The sequence below is a fragment of the Nerophis lumbriciformis genome, linkage group LG17, assembly GCF_033978685.3.
Source record: "Nerophis lumbriciformis linkage group LG17, RoL_Nlum_v2.1, whole genome shotgun sequence".
NCBI lineage: Eukaryota > Metazoa > Chordata > Actinopteri > Syngnathiformes > Syngnathidae > Nerophis > Nerophis lumbriciformis.
In genome coordinates, this window is record NC_084564.2 from 43,272,129 (window position 1) to 43,296,357 (window position 24,229).

Below are 24,229 nucleotides of genomic sequence, written 5' to 3' on the forward strand. Positions count from 1 at the left end.
CGGATAGGCAATTATTTCATCCGCAACCGCATCACAAAAGTCGTCAACCATCCGCCATGCACCCGATCTAACATTTAGTCAAAACCGCACCCGCCCACACCCGCCCGTTGTTATATATCTAATATAGACGATGCAAGGCATTAGTGAGGTTATAAAGCTTTTGCCTGTTAAAGAAAGGAGACTGATCCAATGTAGCAGAGACATTCAATGCGTGCCACGCTGTCACGGCCCAGACGCACACCAGTGCGCAATCATCTGGGAGCCGCGCTGAGCGCACCTCCAAGCGCGTCTCGCTGCCGGCGACGGCCGGGTATATGGGCCCGACGCTCCAGCGCCATCCATTTTCAGGGCTAGTTGATTCGGCAGGTGGGTTGTTACACACTCCTTAGCGGGTTCCGACTTCCATGGCCACCGTCCTGCTGTCTATATCAACCAGGGTGAGCCCCACCCCTTTCGTGAGCAAACTGCGCGCGGAGTGACCCCTGTTACGCGCCCCCGGCTACAGGGGTGGCGGGCAGGTAAGCTGCGCGGGCGGAGCGCGCGGAGTGACCCCTGTTACGAGCCCCCCGGCCACGGGGGTGGCGGGCAGGTAAGCTGCTTACCTGCTGCGCGTGACGCCGGCCGCGGCGAAGGCGGACGAGGCGGGGCGTCGGTGCGGTGGGCGCGGTGGTGACCCTGGACGTGCGTCGGGCCCTTCTCACGGATCGCCTCAGCTACGGCTCCCGGTGGGGCCCTCTCGGGGGAAGGGGCCTCGGTCCCAGACCCCGGCGAGGCGTCCCTTCTCCGCTCCGTAAAAGTGTCCATCTCTTTTTTTTTTCTTCTTCTGTTGTGGCATATGCTGCAGGTGCCTGCTCGTTTTTCGTATGTGGGGAATAAAGATGCGCGGTTTGCGGGCACAACCGCGGAGTCCGCGGATTATCCGCGGATCGGGCGGATGAAATTTAAAAAAATTAGATTTTATCCGCGGGTCGGGTCGGGCGGTTGAAATTAAAAAAAATTAGATTTTAAATAGATTCAGGCGGGTGGCAGTTAAACCAATTGGGAAATATATATACATAGTTAAATGTTGTTACCCACATACGAAAAACGAGCAGGCACCTGCAGCATATGCCACAACAGAAGAAAAAAAAAGAAAAGAGATGGACACTTTTACGGAGCGGAGAAGGCCCCCGACGCCTCGCCGGGGTCCGGGACCGAGGCCCCTTCCCCCGAGAGGGCCCCACCGGGAGCCGTAGCTGAGGCGATCCGCGAGAAGGGCCCGACGCACGTCCAGGGTTACCACCGCACCGACACCCCGCCTCGTCCGCCTTCGCCGCGGCCGGCGTCACGCGCAGCAGGTAAGCAGCTTACCTGCCCGCCACCCCCGTGGCCGGGGGCTCGTAACAGGGGTCACTCCGCACGCTCCGCCCGCGCAGCTTACCTGCCCGCCACCCCTGTTGCCGGGGCCGCGTAACAGGGGTCACTCCGCGCGCAGTGCGCTCACGAAAGGGGTGGGGCTCACCCTGGTTGATATAGACAGCAGCTAGGACGGTGGCCATGGAAGTCGGAACCCGCTAAGGAGTGTGTAACAACCCACCTGCCGAATCAACTAGCCCTGAAAATGGATGGCGCTGGAGCGTCGGGCCCATACCCGGCCGTCGCCGGCAACGAGACGCGCTTGGAGGTGCGCTCAGCGCGGCTCCCATATGATTGCGCACTGGTGTGCGTCTGGGTCGTGACAGCGTGGCACGCGAATGTCTATGCTGCATTGGATCAGTCTCCTTTCTTTAACAGGCAAAAGCTTTATAACCTCACTAATGCCTTGCATCGTCTATATTAGATATATAACAACGGGCGGGTGCGGGCGGATGCGGTTCTGATCAAATGTTACATCGGGTGGATGGCGGATGGTTGACGACTTTCTGATGCGGTTGCGGATGAAATAATTGCCTATCCGCGCATCTCTAGTGGGTAACAACATTTAACTATGTATATATATTTCCGAATTGGTTTAACTGCCACCCGCCTGAATCTATTTAAAATCTAATTTTTTTTATTTTAACCGCCCGACCCGACCCGCGGATAAAATCTAATTTTTTTAAATTTCATCCGCCCGATCCGCGGATAATCCGCGGACTCCGCGGTTGTGCCCGCAAACCGCGCATCTCTACTAAGCAGATTTTATGTTAGGGTGTTTTACTTGTTTTAAGGGTTTTGGTTAGAGATGTCCGATAACATCGGACTACCAATATTATCGGCCGATAAATGCTTTAAAATGTAATATCGGAAATTATCGGTATCGGTTTCAAAAAGTAAAATGTATGACTTTTTAAAAGGCCGCTGTGTACACGGACGTAGGGAGAAGTACAGAGCAGTTGTGTCTCCCAGTCATACTTGCCAACCCTACCCATTTTCCCATAGACTCACGAATTTCAGTGCCCCTCCCGACAATCTCCCGGGGCAACCATTCTCCAGAATTCCTCCCGATTTCCACCCAGACAACAATATTGGGGGCGTGCCTTAAAGGCACTGCCTTTGCTTGCCGGCCCAGTCACATAATATCTACGACTTTCCACACACACAAGTGAATGCAAAGCATACTTGGTCAACAGCCATACAGGTCACACTGAGGGTGGCCGTATAAACAAGTTTAACACTGTTACAAATATGCGCCACACTGTGAACCCACACCAAACAAGAATGACAAACACATTTCGGGAGAACATCCGTACTGTAACACAACATAAACACAACAGAACAAATACCCAGAAGCCCTTGCAGCACTAACTCTTCTGGGACGCTACAATATACACCCCCCGCTACCCCCTAACCCCCTCCCACCTCAACCCCGCCCACCTCAACCTCCTCATGCTCTCACAGGGAGAGCATGTCCCGAATTCCAAGCTGCTGTTTTGAGGTATGTTAAAAAAATAATGCACTTTGTGACTTCAATAATTCTATTTCTGGGGCTGAGGTTGCTGAGGTAGTTAAAAAGCTCCTCGGTGGCAAGGCCCCGGGGGTGGATGAGATCCGCCCGGAGTTCCTTAAGGCTCTGGATGCTGTGGGGCTGTCTTGGTTGACAAGACTCTGCAGCATCGCGTGGACATCGGGGGCGGTACCTCTGGATTGGCAGACCGGGGTGGTGGTTCCTCTCTTTAAGAAGGGGAACCGGAGGGTGTGTTCTAACTATCGTGGGATCACACTCCTCAGCCTTCCCGGTAAGGTCTATTCAGGTGTACTGGAGAGGAGGCTACGCCGGATAGTCGAACCTCGGATTCAGGAGGAACAGTGTGGTTTTCGTCCTGGTCGTGGAACTGTGGACCAGCTCTATACTCTCGGCAGGGTCCTTGAGGGTGCATGGGAGTTTGCCCAACCAGTCTACATGTGCTTTGTGGACTCGGAGAAGGCATTCGACTGTGTCCCTCGGGAAGTCCTGTGGGGAGTGCTCAGAGAGTATGGGGTTTCGGACTGTCTGATTGTGGCGGTCCGCTCCCTGTATGATCAGTGTCAAAGCTTGGTTCGCATTGCCGGCAGTAAGTCGGACATGTTTCCGGTGAGGGTTGGACTCCGCCAAGGCTGCCCTTTGTCACCCATTCTGTTCATAACTTTTATGGACAGAATTTCTAGGCGGAGTCAAGGCGTTGAGGGGATCTGGTTTGGTGGCTGCAGGATTAGGTCTCTGCTTTTTAAACATGATGTGGTCCTGATGGCTTCATCTGGCCAGGATCTTCAGCTCTCACTGGATCGGTTCGCAGACGAGTGTGAAGCGACTGGGATGAGAATCAGCACCTCCAAGTCCGAGTCCATGGTTCTCGCCCGGAAAAGGGTGGAGTGCCATCTCCGGGTTGGGGAGGAGACCCTGCCCCAAGTGGAGGAGTTCAAGTACCTGGGAGTCTTGTTCACGAGTGAGGGAAGAGTGGATCATGAGATCGGCAGGCGGATCGGTGCGGCATCTTCAGTAATGCGGACGCTGTATCGATCCGTTGTGGTGAAGAAGGAGCTGAGCCGGAAGGCAAAGCTCTCAATTTACCGGTCGATCTACGTTCCCATCCTCACCTATGGTCATGAGCTTTGGGTTATGACCGAAAGGACAAGATCACGGGTACAGGCGGCCGAAATGAGTTTCCTCCGCCGGGTGGCGGGTCTCTCCCTTAGAGATAGGGTGAGAAGCTCTGCCATCCGGGGGGAGCTCAAAGTAAAGCCGCTGCTCCTCCACATGGAGAGGAGCCAGATGAGGTGGTTCGGGCATCTGGTCAGGATGCCACCCGAACGCCTCCCTCGGGAGGTGTTTAGGGCACGTCCAACCGGTAGGAGGCCACGGGGAAGACCCAGGACACGTTGGTAAGACTATGTCTCCCGGCTGGCCTGGGAACGCCTCGGGATCCCCCGGGAGGAGCTGGACGAAGTGGCTGGGGAGAGGGAAGTCTGGGCTTCCCTGCTTAGGCTGCTGCCCCCGCGACCCGACCTCGGATAAGCGGAAGAAGATGGATGGATGGATGGATGGACTTCAATAATGTTGGCATTTTTTTACATAACTTGAGTTGATTTACTTTGGAAAACCTTGTTACATTGTTTAATGCATCCAGCGGGGCATCACAACAAAATTAGGCATAATAATGTGTTAATTCCACCACTGTATATATATCGGTATCGCTTGATATCGGAATCGGTAATTAAGAGTTGGACAATATCGGAATATCGGCAAAAAAAGCCATTATCGGACATCTCTAGTTTTGGTCCTAAATGATCTCAGTAAGATATTACAGCTTGTTGCTGAGATTTGATGACCTATATTGAGTAAAACATGCTTGAAACTAGAATATCAAGTGTTGCAAAGCTGTGTCATCAACACTCACAAGTATAAAACTACTTTTTCAAAGTAATAATTTCTTATTTCAAGCATGAAATTTAAAAAAAGCATGACTTTGACACAATTGTGTCTCATAATTAAAACAGATGACAGCCAAATTGTCATGTCTGTGATCATGTTTTGTTTAGTTATGTTTTGCTTGGTTTTTGGACACTTTTTAGTTCTAGTCTTCACTCCCTTTGTCACCATAGTAACCATTAGTTTCACCTGGTTCATGTCACGCACCTGTCTCACGTTTTCACATTTTGAGTCACGCACCTGTTTTCACTAATCATGTCACCACTATTTAAGCCTGTAGTTGCCAGGCAGTCAGCCTGGCGACATCACATGCTGCCCTGTTCACGTCATCGCAAGTAAGTTTTTGTTGATTAATGCCACAGTTAGTGTCTTTTGTTTTTTTTGTCCATAGTTCTGCCTTTGTGTAAGTTTTTGTTTTTATAGCCAAGTTTTGTACTTCCGCCCTTGTGCTCGCCTTTTTTTTATTCCATTTTTGAGTGTTAAAATTAAATATGCATTTACCTTCACGCCATGTCCGGTCCAAATCATTTGCACCATGGGAAAACAAACCACGCCAAAGTCCAAGTCTTGACACAAATGGACTTTGTTGTTTTATTTTCAATGAAACAATAGAAAATAGGTACTCATATAGTAGTACAGTTGGCACAGTACAGTAAACTGACAGTTAATATTTAAACATTTAACATTTCTAACTATTTTGAACAGAAATAGTTCATGCACATTCAGATAAATTCTTCAAAATTACAATTAAAAACAATTTGTCCGGGGGCCGGGCTGTATATATGCGCACTAATTGACTGAAAGAGCACGCACTTGGCGTGATGATGTCATGTTATCCATGGAAAAATGCATTTTTAGACAATATGATTTGCCTGAGTGGTTAGGAGACCCCGAGAGTAACAAGATATTACCTTGTTGCTTTTCCATTAAGAACAATAAACTAGTTTTTAGTATAAGTTTGCTGGTTTCAAGAAATGTAATGCATATCATTGTGTCAAGATAATGGCACTAGCATTTACTTCATTTAAGAATATTTTTCAACATATTGAGCAAAAAGGTCTCTTTTTTTTCTACCAAGAAAAGTGCACTTGTTATTAGTGAGAATATACTTATTTTAAGCTATTTTTGGGTTCATTGAAGTTAGCTAATTGCTGTTAATTGGTCTTACAGCAATGGAGGCAAACCTGATTATTCTTCAACTAAAGATAATAGCGTCCATCAGACAGTATCACTACTAAGACAATACTAAGACAGTATCACTACTAAGACAATACTAAGACAGTATCACTACTAAGACAATACCAAGACAGTATCACTACTAAGACAATACTAAGACAGTATCACTTCTAAGACAATACTAAGACAGTATCACTACTAAGACAATACCAAGACAGTATCACTACTAAGACAATACTAAGACAGTATCACTACTAAGACAATACTAAGACAGTATCACTACTAAGACAATACTAAGACAGTATCACTACTAAGACATTACTAAGACAGTATCACTACTAAGACAATACTAAGACAGTATCACTACTAAGACAATACTAAGACAGTATCACTACTAAGACAATACCAAGACAGTATCACTACTAAGACAATACTAAGACAGTATCACTTCTAAGACAATACTAAGACAGTATCACTACTAAGACAATACCAAGACAGTATCACTACTAAGACAATACTAAGACAGTATCACTACTAAGACAATACTAAGACAGTATCACTACTAAGACAATACTAAGACAGTATCACTACTAAGACATTACTAAGACAGTATCACTACTAAGACAATACTAAGACAGTATCACTACTAAGACAATACTAAGACAGTATCATTACTAAGACAATACTAAGACAGTATCACTACTAAGACAATACCAAGACAGTATCACTACTAAGACAATACTAAGACAGTATCACTACTAAGACAATACTAAGACAGTATCACTACTAAGACAATACCAAGACAGTATCACTACTAAGACAATACTAAGACAGTATCACTACTAAGACAATACTAAGACAGTATCACTACTAAGACAATACTAAGACAGTATCACTACTAAGACATTACTAAGACAGTATCACTACTAAGACAATACTAAGACAGTATCACTACTAAGACAATACTAAGACAGTATCACTACTAAGACAATACCAAGACAGTATCACTACTAAGACAATACTAAGACAGTATCACTTCTAAGACAATACTAAGACAGTATCACTACTAAGACAATACCAAGACAGTATCACTACTAAGACAATACTAAGACAGTATCACTACTAAGACAATACTAAGACAGTATCACTACTAAGACAATACTAAGACAGTATCACTACTAAGACATTACTAAGACAGTATCACTACTAAGACAATACTAAGACAGTATCACTACTAAGACAATACTAAGACAGTATCATTACTAAGACAATACTAAGACAGTATCACTACTAAGACAATACCAAGACAGTATCACTACTAAGACAATACTAAGACAGTATCACTACTAAGACAATACTAAGACAGTATCACTACTAAGACAATACCAAGACAGTATCACTACTAAGACAATACTAAGACAGTATCACTACTAAGACAATACTAAGACAGTATCACTACTAAGACAATACTAAGACAGTATCACTACTAAGACAATACCAAGACAGTATCACTACTAAGACAATACTAAGACAGTATCACTACTAAGACAATACTAAGACAGTATCACTACTAAGACAATACCAAGACAGTATCACTACTAAGACAATACTAAGACAGTATCACTACTAAGACAATACTAAGACAGTATCACTACTAAGACATTACTAAGACAGTATCACTACTAAGACAATACTAAGACAGTATCACTACTAAGACAATACTAAGACAGTATCATTACTAAGACAATACTAAGACAGTATCACTACTAAGACAATACCAAGACAGTATCACTACTAAGACAATACTAAGACAGTATCACTACTAAGACAATACTAAGACAGTATCACTACTAAGACAATACCAAGACAGTATCACTACTAAGACAATACTAAGACAGTATCACTACTAAGACAATACTAATACAGTATCACTACTAAGACAATACTAAGACAGTATCACTACTAAGACAATACCAAGACAGTATCACTACTAAGACAATACTAAGACAGTATCACTACTAAGACAATACTAAGACAGTATCACTACTAAGACAATACTAAGACAGTATCACTACTGAGACAATACTAAGACAGTATCACTACTAAGACAATACTAAGACAGTATCACTAATAAGACAATACTAAGACAGTATCACTACTAAGACAATACTAAGACAGTATCACTACTAAGACAATACTAAGACAGTATCACTACTAAGACAATACTAAGACAGTATCACTACTAAGACAATACTAAGACAGTATCACTACTAAGACAATACCAAGACAGTATCACTACTAAGACAATACTAATACAGTATCACTACTAAGACAATACTAAGACAGTATCACTACTAAGACAATACCAAGACAGTATCACTACTAAGACAATACTAAGACAGTATCACTACTAAGACAATACTAAGACAGTATCACTACTAAGACAATACTAAGACAGTATCACTACTGAGACAATACTAAGACAGTATCACTACTAAGACAATACTAAGACAGTATCACTAATAAGACAATACTAAGACAGTATCACTACTAAGACAATACTAAGACAGTATCACTACTAAGACAATACTAAGACAGTATCACTACTAAGACAATACTAAGACAGTATCACTACTTAGACAATACTAAGACAGTATCACTACTAAGACAATACTAAGACAGTATCACTACTAAGACAATACCAAGACAGTATCACTACTAAGACAATACTAAGACAGTATCACTACTAAGACAATACCAAGACAGTATCACTACTAAGACAATACTAAGACAGTATCACTACTAAGACAATACCAAGACAGTATCACTACTAAGACAATACTAAGACAGTATCACTACTAAGACAATACTAAGACAGTATCACTTCTAAGACAATACTAAGACAGTATCACTTCTAAGACAATACTAAGACAGTATCACTACTAAGACAATACTAAGACAGTATCACTACTAAGACAATACTAAGACAGTATCACTACTAAGACAATACCAAGACAGTATCACTACTAAGACAATACTAAGACAGTATCACTACTAAGACAATACTAAGACAGTATCACTACTAAGACAATACTAAGACAGTATCACTACTAAGACAATACTAAGACAGTATCACTACTAAGACAATACTAAGACAGTATCACTACTAAGACAATACTAAGACAGTATCACTACTAAGACAATACTAAGACAGTATCACTACTAAGACAATACTAAGACAGTATCACTACTAAGACAATACTAAGACAGTATCACTTCTAAGACAATACTAAGACAGTATCACTTCTAAGACAATACTAAGACAGTATCACTACTAAGACAATACCAAGACAGTATCACTACTAAGACAATACTAAGACAGTATCACTACTAAGACAATACCAAGACAGTATCACTACTAAGACAATACTAAGACAGTATCACTTCTAAGACAATACCAAGACAGTATCACTACTAAGACAATACTAAGACAGTATCACTACTAAGACAATACTAAGACAGTATCACTACTAAGACAATACTAAGACAGTATCACTTCTAAGACAATACTAAGACAGTATCACTACTAAGACAATACTAAGACAGTATCACTACTAAGACAATACTAAGACAGTATCACTACTAAGACAATACTAAGACAGTATCACTACTAAGACAATACTATGACAGTTTCACTACTAAGACAATACTAAGACAGTATCACTACTAAGACAATACTAAGACAGTATCACTTCTAAGACAATACTAAGACAGTATCACTACTAAGACAATACCAAGACAGTATCACTACTAAGACAATAATAAGACAGTATCACTACAAAGACAATACTAAGACAGTATCACTACTAAGACAATACCAAGACAGTATCACTACTAAGACAATACTAAGACAGTATCACTACTAAGACAATACTAAGACAGTATCACTACTAAGACAATACCAAGACAGTATCACTACTAAGACAATAATAAGACAGTATCACTACAAAGACAATACTAAGACAGTATCACTACTAAGACAATACCAAGACAGTATCACTACTAAGACAATATCACTACTAAGACAATACTAAGACAGTATCACTACTAAGACAATACTAAGACAGTATCACTACTAAGACAATACTAAGACAGTATCACTTCTAAGACAATACTAAGACAGTATCACTACTAAGACAATACTAAGACAGTATCACTTCTAAGACAATACCAAGACAGTATCACTACTAAGACAATACTAAGACAGTATCACTACTAAGACAATACTAAGACAGTATCACTACTAAGACAATACTAAGACAGTATCACTACTAAGACAATACCAAGACAGTATCACTACCAAGACAATACTAAGACAGTATCACTTCTAAGACAATACTAAGACAGTATCACTACTAAGACAATACTAAGACAGTATCACTTCTAAGACAATACTAAGACAGTATCACTACTAAGACAATACTAAGACAGTATCACTACTAAGACGATACTAAGACAGTATCACTACTAAGACAATACTAAGACAGTATCACTACTAAGACAATACTAAGACAGTATCACTACTAAGACAATACTAAAACAGTATCACTACTAAGACAATACTAAGACAGTATCACTACTAAGACAATACTAAAACAGTATCACTACTAAGACAATACTAAGACAGTATCACTACTAAGACAATACCAAGACAGTATCACTACTAAGACAATACTAAGACAGTGTCACTTCTAAGACAATACTAAGACAGTGTCACTTCTAAGACAATACTAAGACAGTATCACTACTAAGACAATACTAAGACAGTATCACTACTAAGACAATACTACGACAGTATCACTACTAAGACAATACTAAGACAGTATCACTACTAAGACAATACTAAGACAGTATCACTACTAAGACAATACCAAGACAGTATCACTACTAAGACAATACTAAGACAGTGTCACTTCTAAGACAATACTAAGACAGTATCACTACTAAGACAATACTAAGACAGTATCACTACTAAGACAATACTACGACAGTATCACTACTAAGACAATACTAAGACAGTATCACTACTAAGACAATACTAAGACAGTATCACTACTAAGACAATACTAAGACAGTATCACTACTAAGACAATACTAAGACAGTATCACTACTAAGACAATACTAAGACAGTATCACTACTAAGACAATACTAAGACAGTATCAGTAATAAGACAATACTAAGACAGTATCACTACAAAGACAATACAACAATCAGTCATTCTCACCACAGATTATAAGTTCATGTCCATCTCTATTCTTTACACAGTATTATAAATAATTAAAACATTTTTACAGATCAAATTGGATTGTCTGCCATGCTATATTTTATTGAACAGTGATTGAAATAATTTAGTATTTTGTCGGTATCACAAAGCCTTGCACTTTGTTTAGGAGGACAACACACACAAGATGACAGCAGTGTACAAAAGGAAAACCCGGGATAGAAAATGAAAGTGGAAGACAGATTCTTTATGCGTCACAACAGTGTCTTTAATCTCTCCCAGGTGTCTGACATGACGGCAGACGGAGCATGTGATGTTTTCGTGATTGAGTGGTGAAGGTCAGGACAAAATACACACTGCCAACAGAAATACACACAGTCCACTTTGAACAGTCCCAAATAATATTATTTTCCCTTCAGACTGAATTGAGCCCCAGCTAGATCGAAATCAATAAAATAAGGACGACCAAAATAAATTTTAGAATGGTCCGGCCAGAGCCCAGACCTAATTCTCATTTGAAAACCAGTATAGTGACTTCAAAGGTGGAACATGACCTCTGACACATTTGGAGTGTTGAAGTGAATATGTTCCATGCTGACTGGATGTTGTCATTAAAGCGTGCAGGATTACTTTTAGATTGAGCATGCACACCGAGGCAACTACCGGATGTTCCGGACTATAAGGTGCACTTAAAATCTTTTTTCCCCCTCAAAACTCAACTGGAGAGGAGGCTACGCCGGATAGTCGAACCTCGGATTCAGGAGGAACAGTGTGGTTTTCGTCCTGGTCGTGGAACTGTGGACCAGCTCTATACTCTCGGCAGGGTCCTTGAGGGTGCATGGGAGTTTGCCCAACCAGTCTACATGTGTTTTGTGGACTTGGGAGAAGGCATTCGACCGTGTACCCCGGGAAGTCCTGTGGGGAGTGCTCAGAGAGTATGGGGTAACGGACTGTCTGATTGTGGCAGTCCGCTCCCTGTATGATCAGTGTCAGAGCTTGGTCCGCATTGCCGGCAGTAAGTCGGACACGTTTCCAGTGAGGGTTGGACTCCGCCAAGGCTGCCCTTTGTCACCCATTCTGTTCATAACCTTTATGGACAGAATTTCTAGGCGCAGTCAAGGCGTTGAGGGGATCCGGTTTGGTGGCTGCAGGATTAGGTCTCTGCTTTTTGCAGATGATGTGGTCCTGATGGCTTCATCTGGCCAAGATCTTCAGCTCTCACTGGATCGGTTCGCAGCCGAGTGTGAAGCGACTGGGATGGGAATCAGCACCTCCAAATCCGAGTCCATGGTTCTCGCCCGGAAAAGGGTGGAGTGCCATCTCCGGGTTGGGGAGGAGATCTTGCCCCAAGTGGAGGAGTTCAAGTACCTCGGAGTCTTGTTCATGAGTGAGGGAAGAGTGGATCGTGAGATCGACAGGCGGATCGGTGCGGCGTCTTCAGTAATGCGGACGCTGTATCGATCCGTTGTGGTGAAGAAGGAGCTGAGCCGGAAGGCAAAGCTCTCGATTTACCGGTCGATCTACGTTCCCATCCTCACCTATGGTCATGAGCTTTGGGTCATGACCGAAAGGACAAGATCAAGGGTACAAGCGGCCCAAATGAGTTTCCTCCGCCGGGTGGCGGGGCTCTCCCTTAGAGATAGGGTGAGAAGCTCTGTCATCCGGGGGGAGCTCAAAGTAAAGCCGCTGCTCCTTCACATCGAGAGGAGCCAGATGAGGTGGTTCGGGCATCTGGTCAGGATGCCACCCGAGCGCCTCCCTCGGGAGGTGTTTCGGGCACGTCCGACCGGTAGGAAGCCACGGGGAAGACCCAGGACACGTTGGGAAGACTATGTCTCCCGGCTGGCCTGGGAACGCCTCGGGATCCCCCGGGAGGAGCTGGACGAAGTGGCTGGGGAGAGGGAAGTCTGGGCTTCCCTGCTTAGGCTGCTGCCCCCGCGACCCGACCTCGGATAAGCAGAAGAAGATGGATGGATGGAAAACTCAACAAGTCGCCTTATAACCTGGTACGCCTAATGTACAGAATAATTATGGTTTTGCTTACCGACCTCAAAGCAATTTTATTTGGTACATGGTGTAATGATAAGTGTGACCAGTAGATGGCAGTCACACATAAGAGATACGTGCAGACTGCAGCATGACTTAAGTAAACACCCACATTTGAAATGTTCCATTGAAAATATAAAACATTACACACGGTACTCAAAAATCTATCAAAATGTTTTAGTATGACTTTGGTAAGCTATGAAGCCACACCGCTTGATGGATTTTCGGTGCATTAAACATAGGAGTATTATTATGGTGTGTGTATAAGGTAAGACATATTATCTGGCGTTTTGTTTCGCAATATAATGCAAAAGCAACTTTTCTTACCTTCTGGTACCTGCTGATCTGTATTTGGGATCTGCATAAGTCCTGAAAAATTAGTCCGTGCCGACACTGTAGTCGATAAGCTTCTTCTTTTTCTCTATCTTCTTGTTATGTGACATTCATCCTCCACTGTTGCCATTTCTAATATAAAGTAGTGTAAAGTTCTTACTTATATCTGTCAGTAAACTCGCCATGAAAGCACTAAAACATACCTAAAACATACCTAAAAACATACCTAAAACATACCTAAAACACTAAAACATACATTTCTAAAATAAAGTAGTGTAAAGTTCTTACTTACATCTGTCTGTAAACTCGCCATGAAAGCACTAAAACATACCTAAAAACATACCTAAAACATACCTAAAACACTAAAACATACATTTCTAAAATAAAGTAGTGTAAAGTTATTACTTACATCTGTCAGTAAACTCGCCATGAAAGCACTAAAACATACCTAAAACATACCTAAAAACATACCTAAAAGACTAAAACCTACATTTCTAATATAAAGTAGTGTAAAGTTCTTACTTATATCTGTCAGTAAACTCGCCATGAAAGCACTAAAACATACCTAAAAACATACCTAAAACATACATTTCTAATATAAAGTAGTGTAAAGTTCTTACTTATATCTGTCAGTAAACTCGCCATGAAAGCACTAAAACATACCTAAAACATACCTAAAACATACCTAAAAACATACCTAAAAGATACATTTCTAATATAAAGTAGTGTAAAGTTCTTACTTATATCTGTCAGTAAACTCGCCATGAAAGCACTAAAACATACCTAAAAACATACCTAAAACATACATTTCTAATAGAAAGTAGTGTAAAGTTCTTACTTATATCTGTCAGTAAACTCGCCATGAAAGCACTAAAACATACCTAAAACATACCTAAAAGACTAAAACATACATTTCTAATATAAAGTAGTGTAAAGTTCTTACTTATATCTGTCAGTAAACTCGCCATGAAAGCACTAAAACATACGTAAAACATACCTAAAAACATACCTAAAACATACCTAAAAGACTAAAACCTACATTTCTAATATAAAGTAGTGTAAAGTTATTACTTATATCTGTCAGTAAACTCGCCATGAAAGCACTAAAACATACCTAAAAACATACCTAAAACATACATTTCTAATATAAAGTAGTGTAAAGTTCTTACTTATATATGTCAGTAAACTCGCCATGAAAGCACTAAAACATACCTAAAAACATACCTAAAACATACATTTCTAATATAAAGTAGTGTAAAGTTCTTACTTATATCTGTCAGTAAACTCGCCATGAAAGCACTAAAACATACCTAAAACATACCTAAAAACATACCTAAAACATACCTAAAACACTAAAACCTACATTTCTAATATAAAGTAGTGTAAAGTTCTTACTTATATCTGTCAGTAAACTCGCCATGAAAGCACTAAAACATACCTAAAAACATACCTAAAACATACATTTCTAATATAAAGTAGTGTAAAGTTCTTACTTATATCTGTCAGTAAACTCGCCATGAAAGCACTAAAACATACCTAAAACATACATTTCTAATATAAAGTAGTGTAAAGTTCTTACTTATATCTGTCAGTAAACTCGCCATGAAAGCACTAAAACATACCTAAAAACATACATTTCTAATATAAAGTAGTGTAAAGTTCTTACTTATATCTGTCAGTAAACTCGCCATGAAAGCACTAAAACATACCTAAAACATACCTAAAACATACCTAAAACACTAAAACATACATTTCTAAAATAAAGTAGTGTAAAGTTCTTACTTATATCTGTCAGTAAACTCGCCATGAAAGCACTAAAACATACCTAAAACATACCTAAAAACATACCTAAAACATACCTAAAAGACTAAAACCTACATTTCTAATATAAAGTAGTGTAAAGTTCTTACTTATATCTGTCAGTAAACTCGCCATGAAAGCACTAAAACATACCTAAAAACATACCTAAAACATACATTTCTAATATAAAGTAGTGTAAAGTTCTTACTTATATCTGTCAGTAAACTCACCATGAAAGCACTAAAACATACCGGTGTAGTGACTTTACATTATTCACCCAAGGAACTTTACTTATTAGAGAGTTCCGGTCGGACGTTTTTTCCGGATGAGGAGATGCTGTTTCCGTTATTGATTGAAGTAAAGTCTGAATGTCATTAAAACAGTTAGCGCCATCTTTTGACACTTCTTCCACTCCCGTCCTTGCACGCTACACCGCTACAACAACGATGATGGGGAGAAGACGCTGTCAAAGTGGAGGCACGTAAATAAGACCGCCCACAAAACAACGCATCCTGAAAGCGACTTGAAGATGATCTGTAAAACATCACGTGGAGGGGGGCGTGGTCTGCGGGCCTGCCGTGGAGCGGAGTGTGTAAGGACCGGCCTCGAAGCCAGCGGCAGGTGAGTAGATTGCCCAGCTGGGGCTGGTTATCTAATCACCTGTCGACCTTATTAGCAGCAGCCGGTGAGAGACATGTGTAGAGGTTGGAGCCAGAGAGAGACACACGCCTAGAGACAAATCATATTGTTGGGAAGCAAGCCACCCCCGGGTGTTTATGAAAATAAAAGATTCGATTCAAACTGTCTACCGGGCTCCCGAAGATCTGTCGGCCAGGAGAACCCACAACAAGAGGGAAACCTCACACATCATCTATGCAACATTTTGACCAAAGAACTACCATTACATGTTATGTAGACCACAAGGAAGTGTTTTACATTTAGAAAAAACATAACAATAATATGACCCCTTTAATGCGCCCTATAATCCGGTGCGCCCTATGGTTAGGAAAATACGGTAGTTTATTGATTACCAATATGTTTTCACCTGGGTATAGGCCCCTCCCACCTCCAAAGACATGCACCTGGGGATAGGCCCCTCCCAACTCCAAAGACATGCACCTGGGGATAGGCCCCTCCCACCTCCAAAGACATGCACCTGGGGATAGGCCCCTCCCACCTCCAAAGACATGCACCTGGAGATAGGCCCCTCCCACCTCCAAAGACATGCACCTGGGGATAGGCCCCTCCCAACTCCAAAGACATGCACCTGGGGATAGGCCTCTCCCAACTCCAAAGACATGCACCTGGGGATAGGCCCCTCCCAACTCCAAAGACATGCACCTGGGGATAGGCCCCTCCCAACTCCAAAGACATGAACCTGGGGATAAGCCCCTCCCACCTCCAAAGACTTGCACCTGGGGATAGGCCCCTCCCACCTCCAAAGACATGAACCTGGGGATAAGCCCCTCCCACCTCCAAAGACATGCACCTGGGGATAGGCCCCTCCCACCTCCAAAGACATGCACCTAGGGATAGGCCCCTCCCACCTCCAAAGACATGCACCTGGGGATAGGCCCCTCCCACCTCCAAAGACATGCACCTAGGGATAGGCCCCTCCCACCTCCAAAGACATGCACCTAGGGATAAGCCCCTCCCACCTCCAAAGACATGCACCTGGGGATAAGCCCCTCCCACCTCCAAAGACATGCACCTGGGGATAGGCCCCTCCCACCTCCAAAGACATGCACCTGGGGATAGGCCCCTCCCACCTCCAAAGACATGCACCTGGGGATAAGCCCCTCCCACCTTCAAAGACATGCACCTGGGGATAGACCCCTCCCACCTCCAAAGACATGCACCTGGGGATAAGCCCCTCCCACCTCCAAAGACATGCACCTGGGGATAGGCCCCTCCCTTCTCCAAAGACATGCACCTAGAGATAGGCCCCTCCCACCTCCAAAGACATGCACCTGGGGATAGGCCCCTCCCACCTCCAAAGACATGCACCTGGGGATAGGCCCCTCCCAACTCCAAAGACATGCACCTGGGGATAGGCCCCTCCCACCTCCAAAGACATGCACCTGGGGATAAGCCCCTCCCAACTCCAAAGCCATGCACCTGGGGATAGGCCCCTCCCACCTCCAAAGACATGCCCCTGGGGATAAGCCCCTCCCACCTCCAAAGACATGCACCTGGGGATAGGCCCCTCCCACCTCCAAAGACATGCACCTGGGGATAGGCCCCTCCCACCTCCAAAGACATGCACCTGGGGATAGGCCCCTCCCACCTCCAAAGACATGCACCTGGGGATAGGCCCCTCCCACCTCCAAAGACATGCACCTGGGGATAGGACCCTCCCACCTCCAAAGTCATGCACCTGGGGATAGGCCCCTCCCAACTCCAAAGACATGCACCTGGGGATAGGCCCCTCCCACCTCCAAAGTCATGCACCTGGGGATAAGCCCCTCCCACCTCCAAAGACATGCACCTGGGGATAGGCCCCTCCCAACTCCAAAGACATGCACCTGGGGATAAGCCCCTCCCACCTCCAAAGACATGCACCTGGGGATAGGCCCCTCCCAACTCCAAAGACATGCACCTGGGGATAGGCCCCTCCCACCTCCAAAGACATGCACCTGGGGATAGGCCCCTCCCACCTCCAAAGACATGCACCTGGGGATAGGCCCCTCCCAACTCCAAAGACATGCACCTGGGGATAGGCCCCTCCCACCTCCAAAGACTTGCACCTGGGGATAGGCCCCTCCCAACTCCAAAGACATGCACCTGGGGATAGGCCCCTCCCAACTCCAAAGACATGCACCTGGGGATAAGCCCCTCCCACCTCCAAAGACATGCACCTAGAGATAGGCCCCTCCCAACTCCAAAGCCATGCACCTGGGGATAGGGCCCTCCCACCTCCAAAGACATGCACCTGGGGATAGGCCCCTCCCACCTCCAAAGACATGCACCTACTCAGTGGCCTAGTGGTTAGAGTGTCCGCCCTGAGATCAGTAGGTTGTGAGTTCAAACCCCGGCCGAGTCATACCAAAAACTATAAAAATGGGACCCATTACGTCCCTGCTTGGCACTCAGCATCAAGGGTTGGAATTGGGGGTTAAATCACCAACAATGATTCCCGGGCGCAGCACCGCTGCTGCCCACTGCTCCCCTCACCTCCCAGGGGGTGATCAAGGGGATGGGTCAAATGCAGAGGACAAATTTCACCACACCTAGTGTGTGTGTGACAATCATTGGGACTTTAACTTTAACTTTAACCTGGGGATAGGCCCCTCCCAACTCCAAAGACATGCACTTGGGGATAGGCCCCTCCCACCTCCAAAGACATGCACCTGGGGATAAGCCCCTCCCACCTCCAAAGACATGCACCTGGGGATAGGTTGATTGGCAACACTAAATGGTCCCTAGTGTGTGAATGTGAGTGTGAATGTTGTCTATCTGTGTTGGCCCTGCGATGAAGTGGTGACTTGTCCAGGGTGTACCTCGCCTTCCGCTTGAATGCAGCTAAAATAGGCTCCAGCACACCCCGTGACCCCGAAAGGATAAGCGGTAGAAAATGGATGGATGGATGCAGAGCAAGTACAACATTTGTAGTATTCTACCTTTTGCTTAACCACCATATCAAATATCTATAGTTTGATGCTACTGGGTATTTGTCCAGAAATGTATTTCTCATCTCTATTGTATCATAGTGACTTGCATTCTGCACACATTTGTCCACAATAGCAGCATTACAATTCAGGTAATTGGAAGAGGCAGCAAACAAAGCAGGAGTATCATTCCTGGGGTTCTGAGAAAGACTGACAGCGACGTCCAGAAGGAGCTTGAGGACACCTTCACTGCATGTTTCTCATTGATTTACGGGGTCATTGCCATGTCTAGGCGCCAGACCTCTGATATGCCTGCCATGCTAAACTGACCAAGATATGTTTCTGTTGATCAATACTCTGTCTGTAGTGCAGGTGGTACAATCCATACAGCAAAGTCACAACACAATGAACGGACTCACCCAGACAGCTGTGGCCATAGTGCACCATGAAGTCAGCTCCCAAGGCCCGGGCGGTGAAGTCATCCACGCAGCACGCCCCGTATGTCACGTCCCCCATCACGATGGTGTCTGCTTCCGTGAACCTGGCATGCAGTCACAAGTGGATGCTGATTATTGCAGTCAACAACATGTATGCAACCTCCTGTTACTGGTAAATAGACTGATCAATACACACAACATGTGATGGAGAGTGCTGAACAAGATCAATTGCAATTGACTTACCCGTGGACAAAAATGACCGAATAGTATTTGACATTTATCAGTGACTGAGTCACAGCCTATAGGGCCTTTTTTTATAGTAGTCAATGGCATGTGATGTTCAAGCTGTCTGCTGGTTGTGTTGTTTAAGGGGAACATTATCACCAGACCTATGTAAGCGTCAATACAGGTAAAAGCCAGTAAATTAGAATATTTTGAAAAACTTGATTTATTTCAGTAATTGCATTCAAAAGGTGTAACTTGTACATTATATTTATTCATTGCACACAGACTGATGCATTCAAATGTTTATTTCATTTAATTTTGATGATTTGAAGTGGCAACAAATGAAAATCCAAAATTCCGTGTGTCACAAAATTAGAATATTACTTAAGGCTAATACAAAAAAGGGATTTTTAGAAATGTTGGCCAACTGAAAAGTATGAAAATGAAAAATATGAGCATGTACAATACTCAATACTTGGTTGGAGCTCCTTTTGCCTCAATTACTGCGTTAATGCGGCGTGGCATGGAGTCGATGAGTTTCTGGCACTGCTCAGGTGTTATGAGAGCCCAGGTTGCTCTGATAGTGGCCTTCAACTCTTCTGCGTTTTTGGGTCTGGCATTCTGCATCTTCCTTTTCACAATACCCCACAGATTTTCTATGGGGCTAAGGTCAGGGGAGTTGGCGGGCCAATTTAGAACAGAAATACCATGGTCCGTAAACCAGGCACGGGTAGATTTTGCGCTGTGTGCAGGCGCCAAGTCCTGTTGGAACTTGACATCTCCATCTCCATAGAGCAGGTCAGCAGCAGGAAGCATGAAGTGCTCTAAAACTTGCTGGTAGACGGCTGCGTTGACCCTGGATCTCAGGAAACAGAGTGGACCGACACCAGCAGATGACATGGCACCCCAAACCATCACTGATGGTGGAAACTTTACACTAGACTTCAGGCAACGTGGATCCTGTGCCTCTCCTGTCTTCCTCCAGACCCTGGGACCTCGATTTCCAAAGGAGATGCAAAATTTGCTTTCGTCAGAAAACATGACTTTGGACGACTCAGCAGCAGTCCAGCTGGTGTCGGTCCACTCTGTTTCCTGAGATCCAGGGTCAACGCAGCCGTCTACCAGCAAGTTTTAGAGCACTTCATGCTTCCTGCTGCTGACCTGCTCTATGGAGATGGAGATTTCAAGTTCCAACAGGACTTGGCGCCTGCACACAGCGCAAAATCTACCCGTGCCTGGTATACGGACGATGGTATTTCTGTTCTAAATTGGCCCGCCAACTCCCCTGACCTTAGCCCCATAGAAAATCTGTGGGGTATTGTGAAAAGGAAGATGCAGAATGCCAGAGCCAAAAACGCAGAAGAGTTGAAGGCCACTATCAGAGCAACCTGGGCTCTCATAACACCTGAGCAGTGCCAGAAACTCATCGACTCCATGCCACGCCGCATTAACGCAGTAATTGAGGCAAAAGGAGCTCCAACCAAGTATTGAGTATTGTACATGCTCATATTTTTCATTTTCATACTTTTCAGTTGGCCAACATTTCTAAAAATCCCTTTTTTGTATTAGCCTTAAGTAATATTCTAATTTTGTGACACACGGAATTTTGGATTTTCATTTGTTGCCACTTCAAATCATCAAAATTAAATGAAATAAACATTTGAATGCATCAGTCTGTGTGCAATGAATAAATATAATGTACAAGTTACACCTTTTGAATGCAATTACTGAAATAAATCAAGTTTTTCAAAATATTCTAATTTACTGGCTTTTACCTGTACCTTGATGTTGCAGAAAAAAGACCATATATTTTTTTAACCGATTTCCGAACTCTAAATGGGTGAATTTTGGCGAATTAAACGCCTTTCTATTATTCGCTCTCGGAGCGATGACACCACGTGACGTCACATCGGGAAGCAATCCGCCATTTTCTCACTTTCGTCGGTGTGTTGTCGGAGGGTGTAACAACACGAACAGGGACGGATTCAAGTTGCACCAGTGGCCCAAAGATGCCAAAGTGGCAAGAAATTGGACGAAATTTGTTCAAAAAACGAGGCTGTGGGCTCCTGGAGAGGAGCCAGATGAAGTGGTTCGGGCATCTGGTCAGGATGCCACCCGAACGCCTCCCTAGGGAGGTGGTTAGGGCACGTCCGACCGGTAGGAGGCCACGGGGAAGACCCAGGACACGTTGGGAAGACTATGTCTCCCGGCTGGCCTGGGAACCCCTCGGGGTCCCACAGGAAGAGCTGGACGAAGTGCCTGGGGAGAAGGAAGTCTGGGCTTCCCTGCTTAGGCTGCTGCCCCCGCGACCCGACCTCGGATAAGCGGAAGAAGATGGATGGATGGATGGAACACGTGTCACCAAATCAGAATAAATTGTGGGTCTAACGGCATCCCATCAAAGTTGTATGTGACCTGAGAAGTTCTACTGCAATAATCTAAGATGGCAGTTTTCCTGGCTAATTTCAAGCAGGTTTAGTTTGTCTTTGCAAGTGTATTTATGGCATGGATAAAAACGCATGTTCCAGTAAAATGAATACAAAGTAATATTTCATTCAGTAGGACAATCCATCCATCCATCTTCTTCCGCTTATCCGAGGTCGGGTCGCGAGGGCCCAGACTTCCCTCTCCCCAGCCACTTCGTCCAGCTCTTCCCGGGGGATCCCGAGGCGTTCTCAGGCCAGTCGGGAGACATAGTCTTCCCAACGTGTCCTGGGTCTTCCCCGTGGCCTCCTACCGGTCGGACGTGCCCTAAACACCTCCCTAGGGAGGCGTTCGGGTGCTATCCTGACCAGATGCTCGAACCACCTCATCTGGCTCCTCTCCATGTGGAGGAGCAGCGGCTTTACTTTGAGCTCCCCCCGGATGACAGAGCTTCTCACCCTATCTCTAAGGGAGAGCCCCGCCACCCGGCGGAGGAAACTCATTTTGGCCGCTTGTACCCGTGATCTTGTCCTTTCGGTCATAACCCAAAGCTCATGACCATAGGTGAGGATGGGAACGTAGATCGACCGGTAAATTGAGAGCTTTGCCTTCCGGCTCAGCTCCTTCTTCACCACAACGGATCGATACAGCGTCCGCAATATTGAAGACGCCGCACCGATCCGCCTGTCGATCTCACGATCCACTCTTCCCTCACTCGTGAACAAGACTCCCAGGTACTTGAACTCCTCCACTTGGGGCAGGGTCTCCTTCCCAACCCGGAGATGGCACTCCACCCTTTTCCGGGCGAGAACCATGGACTCGGACTTGGAGGTGCTGATTCTCATCCCAGTCGCTTCACACTCGGCTGCGAACCGATCCAGCGAGAGCTGAAGATCCTGGCCAGATGAAGCCATCAGGACCACATCATCTGCAAAAAGCAGAGACCTAATCCTGCAGCCACCAAACCGGATCCCCTCAACGCCTTGACTGCGCCTAGAAATTCTGTCCATAAAAGTAGGACAATAAACGGTTCAAATGAGACTCTGTATAGATTGTGCAACACACAACAAAACAAGACCATGGCCTTCTAGAAAGGGACAATCACATTTTATACAGGTACAAAAGGACCTGGGTTTATTAAGAATAACTAACCCATCTCACAAAGAAACATAAGGTGTTTCTTTATATGTGAATACAATGCTCAGCTTGACAATAAAGGTAAAGCAAAATGACTAAAAAATAACCCTGAGGCCTTGTTAGGGAGGAAGACGGGGGTGGCTGTAGTTGCCAGGTGTTTGCGACTTTATTCTGACGGATTTAGGTGAGAAAGAGGGGGTGGAAGAGACACGAGACAAGGGGGTTTGGGGAGCTGAGGGAAGTGATAAACAAGACATGGCAGCACGGCCAATAATCTGTGGATACCGACAGACTCCAGATAATCACAATCCTGCTGCCCAATCTTTCACACCCGCATCCACTTAGTGTGTTTATCATCAGGTCTGCTCTTCAGTCAAAGTTTCATTGCACTTTTCCTCCCTCGGTTTATCTGATGTCATCTGGTTTTCAGCCTCTCAGAGCTCCTCCTCATCATTCCCAGAGTTTTCGCTACCTATTTCAGTGTCCCTTCTCCTCTAATGGCTGCTCTCAAGTCAAGGGCAGCATCAGGCCAGCTGAACCCTGCTAGAAATAGACCAAGGGACTTATCTGAAGACCATACATGTTAGTCTTCAAGGATCTGTAACGCTCTCTATTGTCGAGTTTGTTTCTGTACACATGAGGCCAAATGCGGCGGCATATACCGTATTTTCCGCACTATTAGCCGCACCTAAAAACCACAAATTTACTCAAAAGCTGACAGTGCGGCTTATAACCCGGTGCGCTTTATATATGGATTAATATTAAGATTCATTTTCATAAAGTTTAGGTCTCGCAACTACGGTAAACAGCCGCCATCTTTTTTCCCCGTAGAAGAGGAAGTGCTTCTTCTTCTACGCCAAGCAACCGCCAAGGTAAGCACCCGCCCCCATAGA

The 24,229-nt window shown here is 44.4% G+C and overlaps 1 protein-coding gene across 1 annotated transcript in view; it reads right to left on the minus strand.

Moving 5' to 3' along the window:
- dph1 (diphthamide biosynthesis 1) overlaps positions 1 to 24,229 on the minus strand; it is a 260,590-nt gene that overhangs the window by 107,660 nt on the left and 128,701 nt on the right. The window contains exon 5 of the mRNA XM_061973227.1: positions 19,533 to 19,654. Coding sequence (XP_061829211.1) covers positions 19,533 to 19,654 — 122 coding nt within the window. The remainder of the gene's footprint in view (positions 1 to 19,532; positions 19,655 to 24,229) is intronic.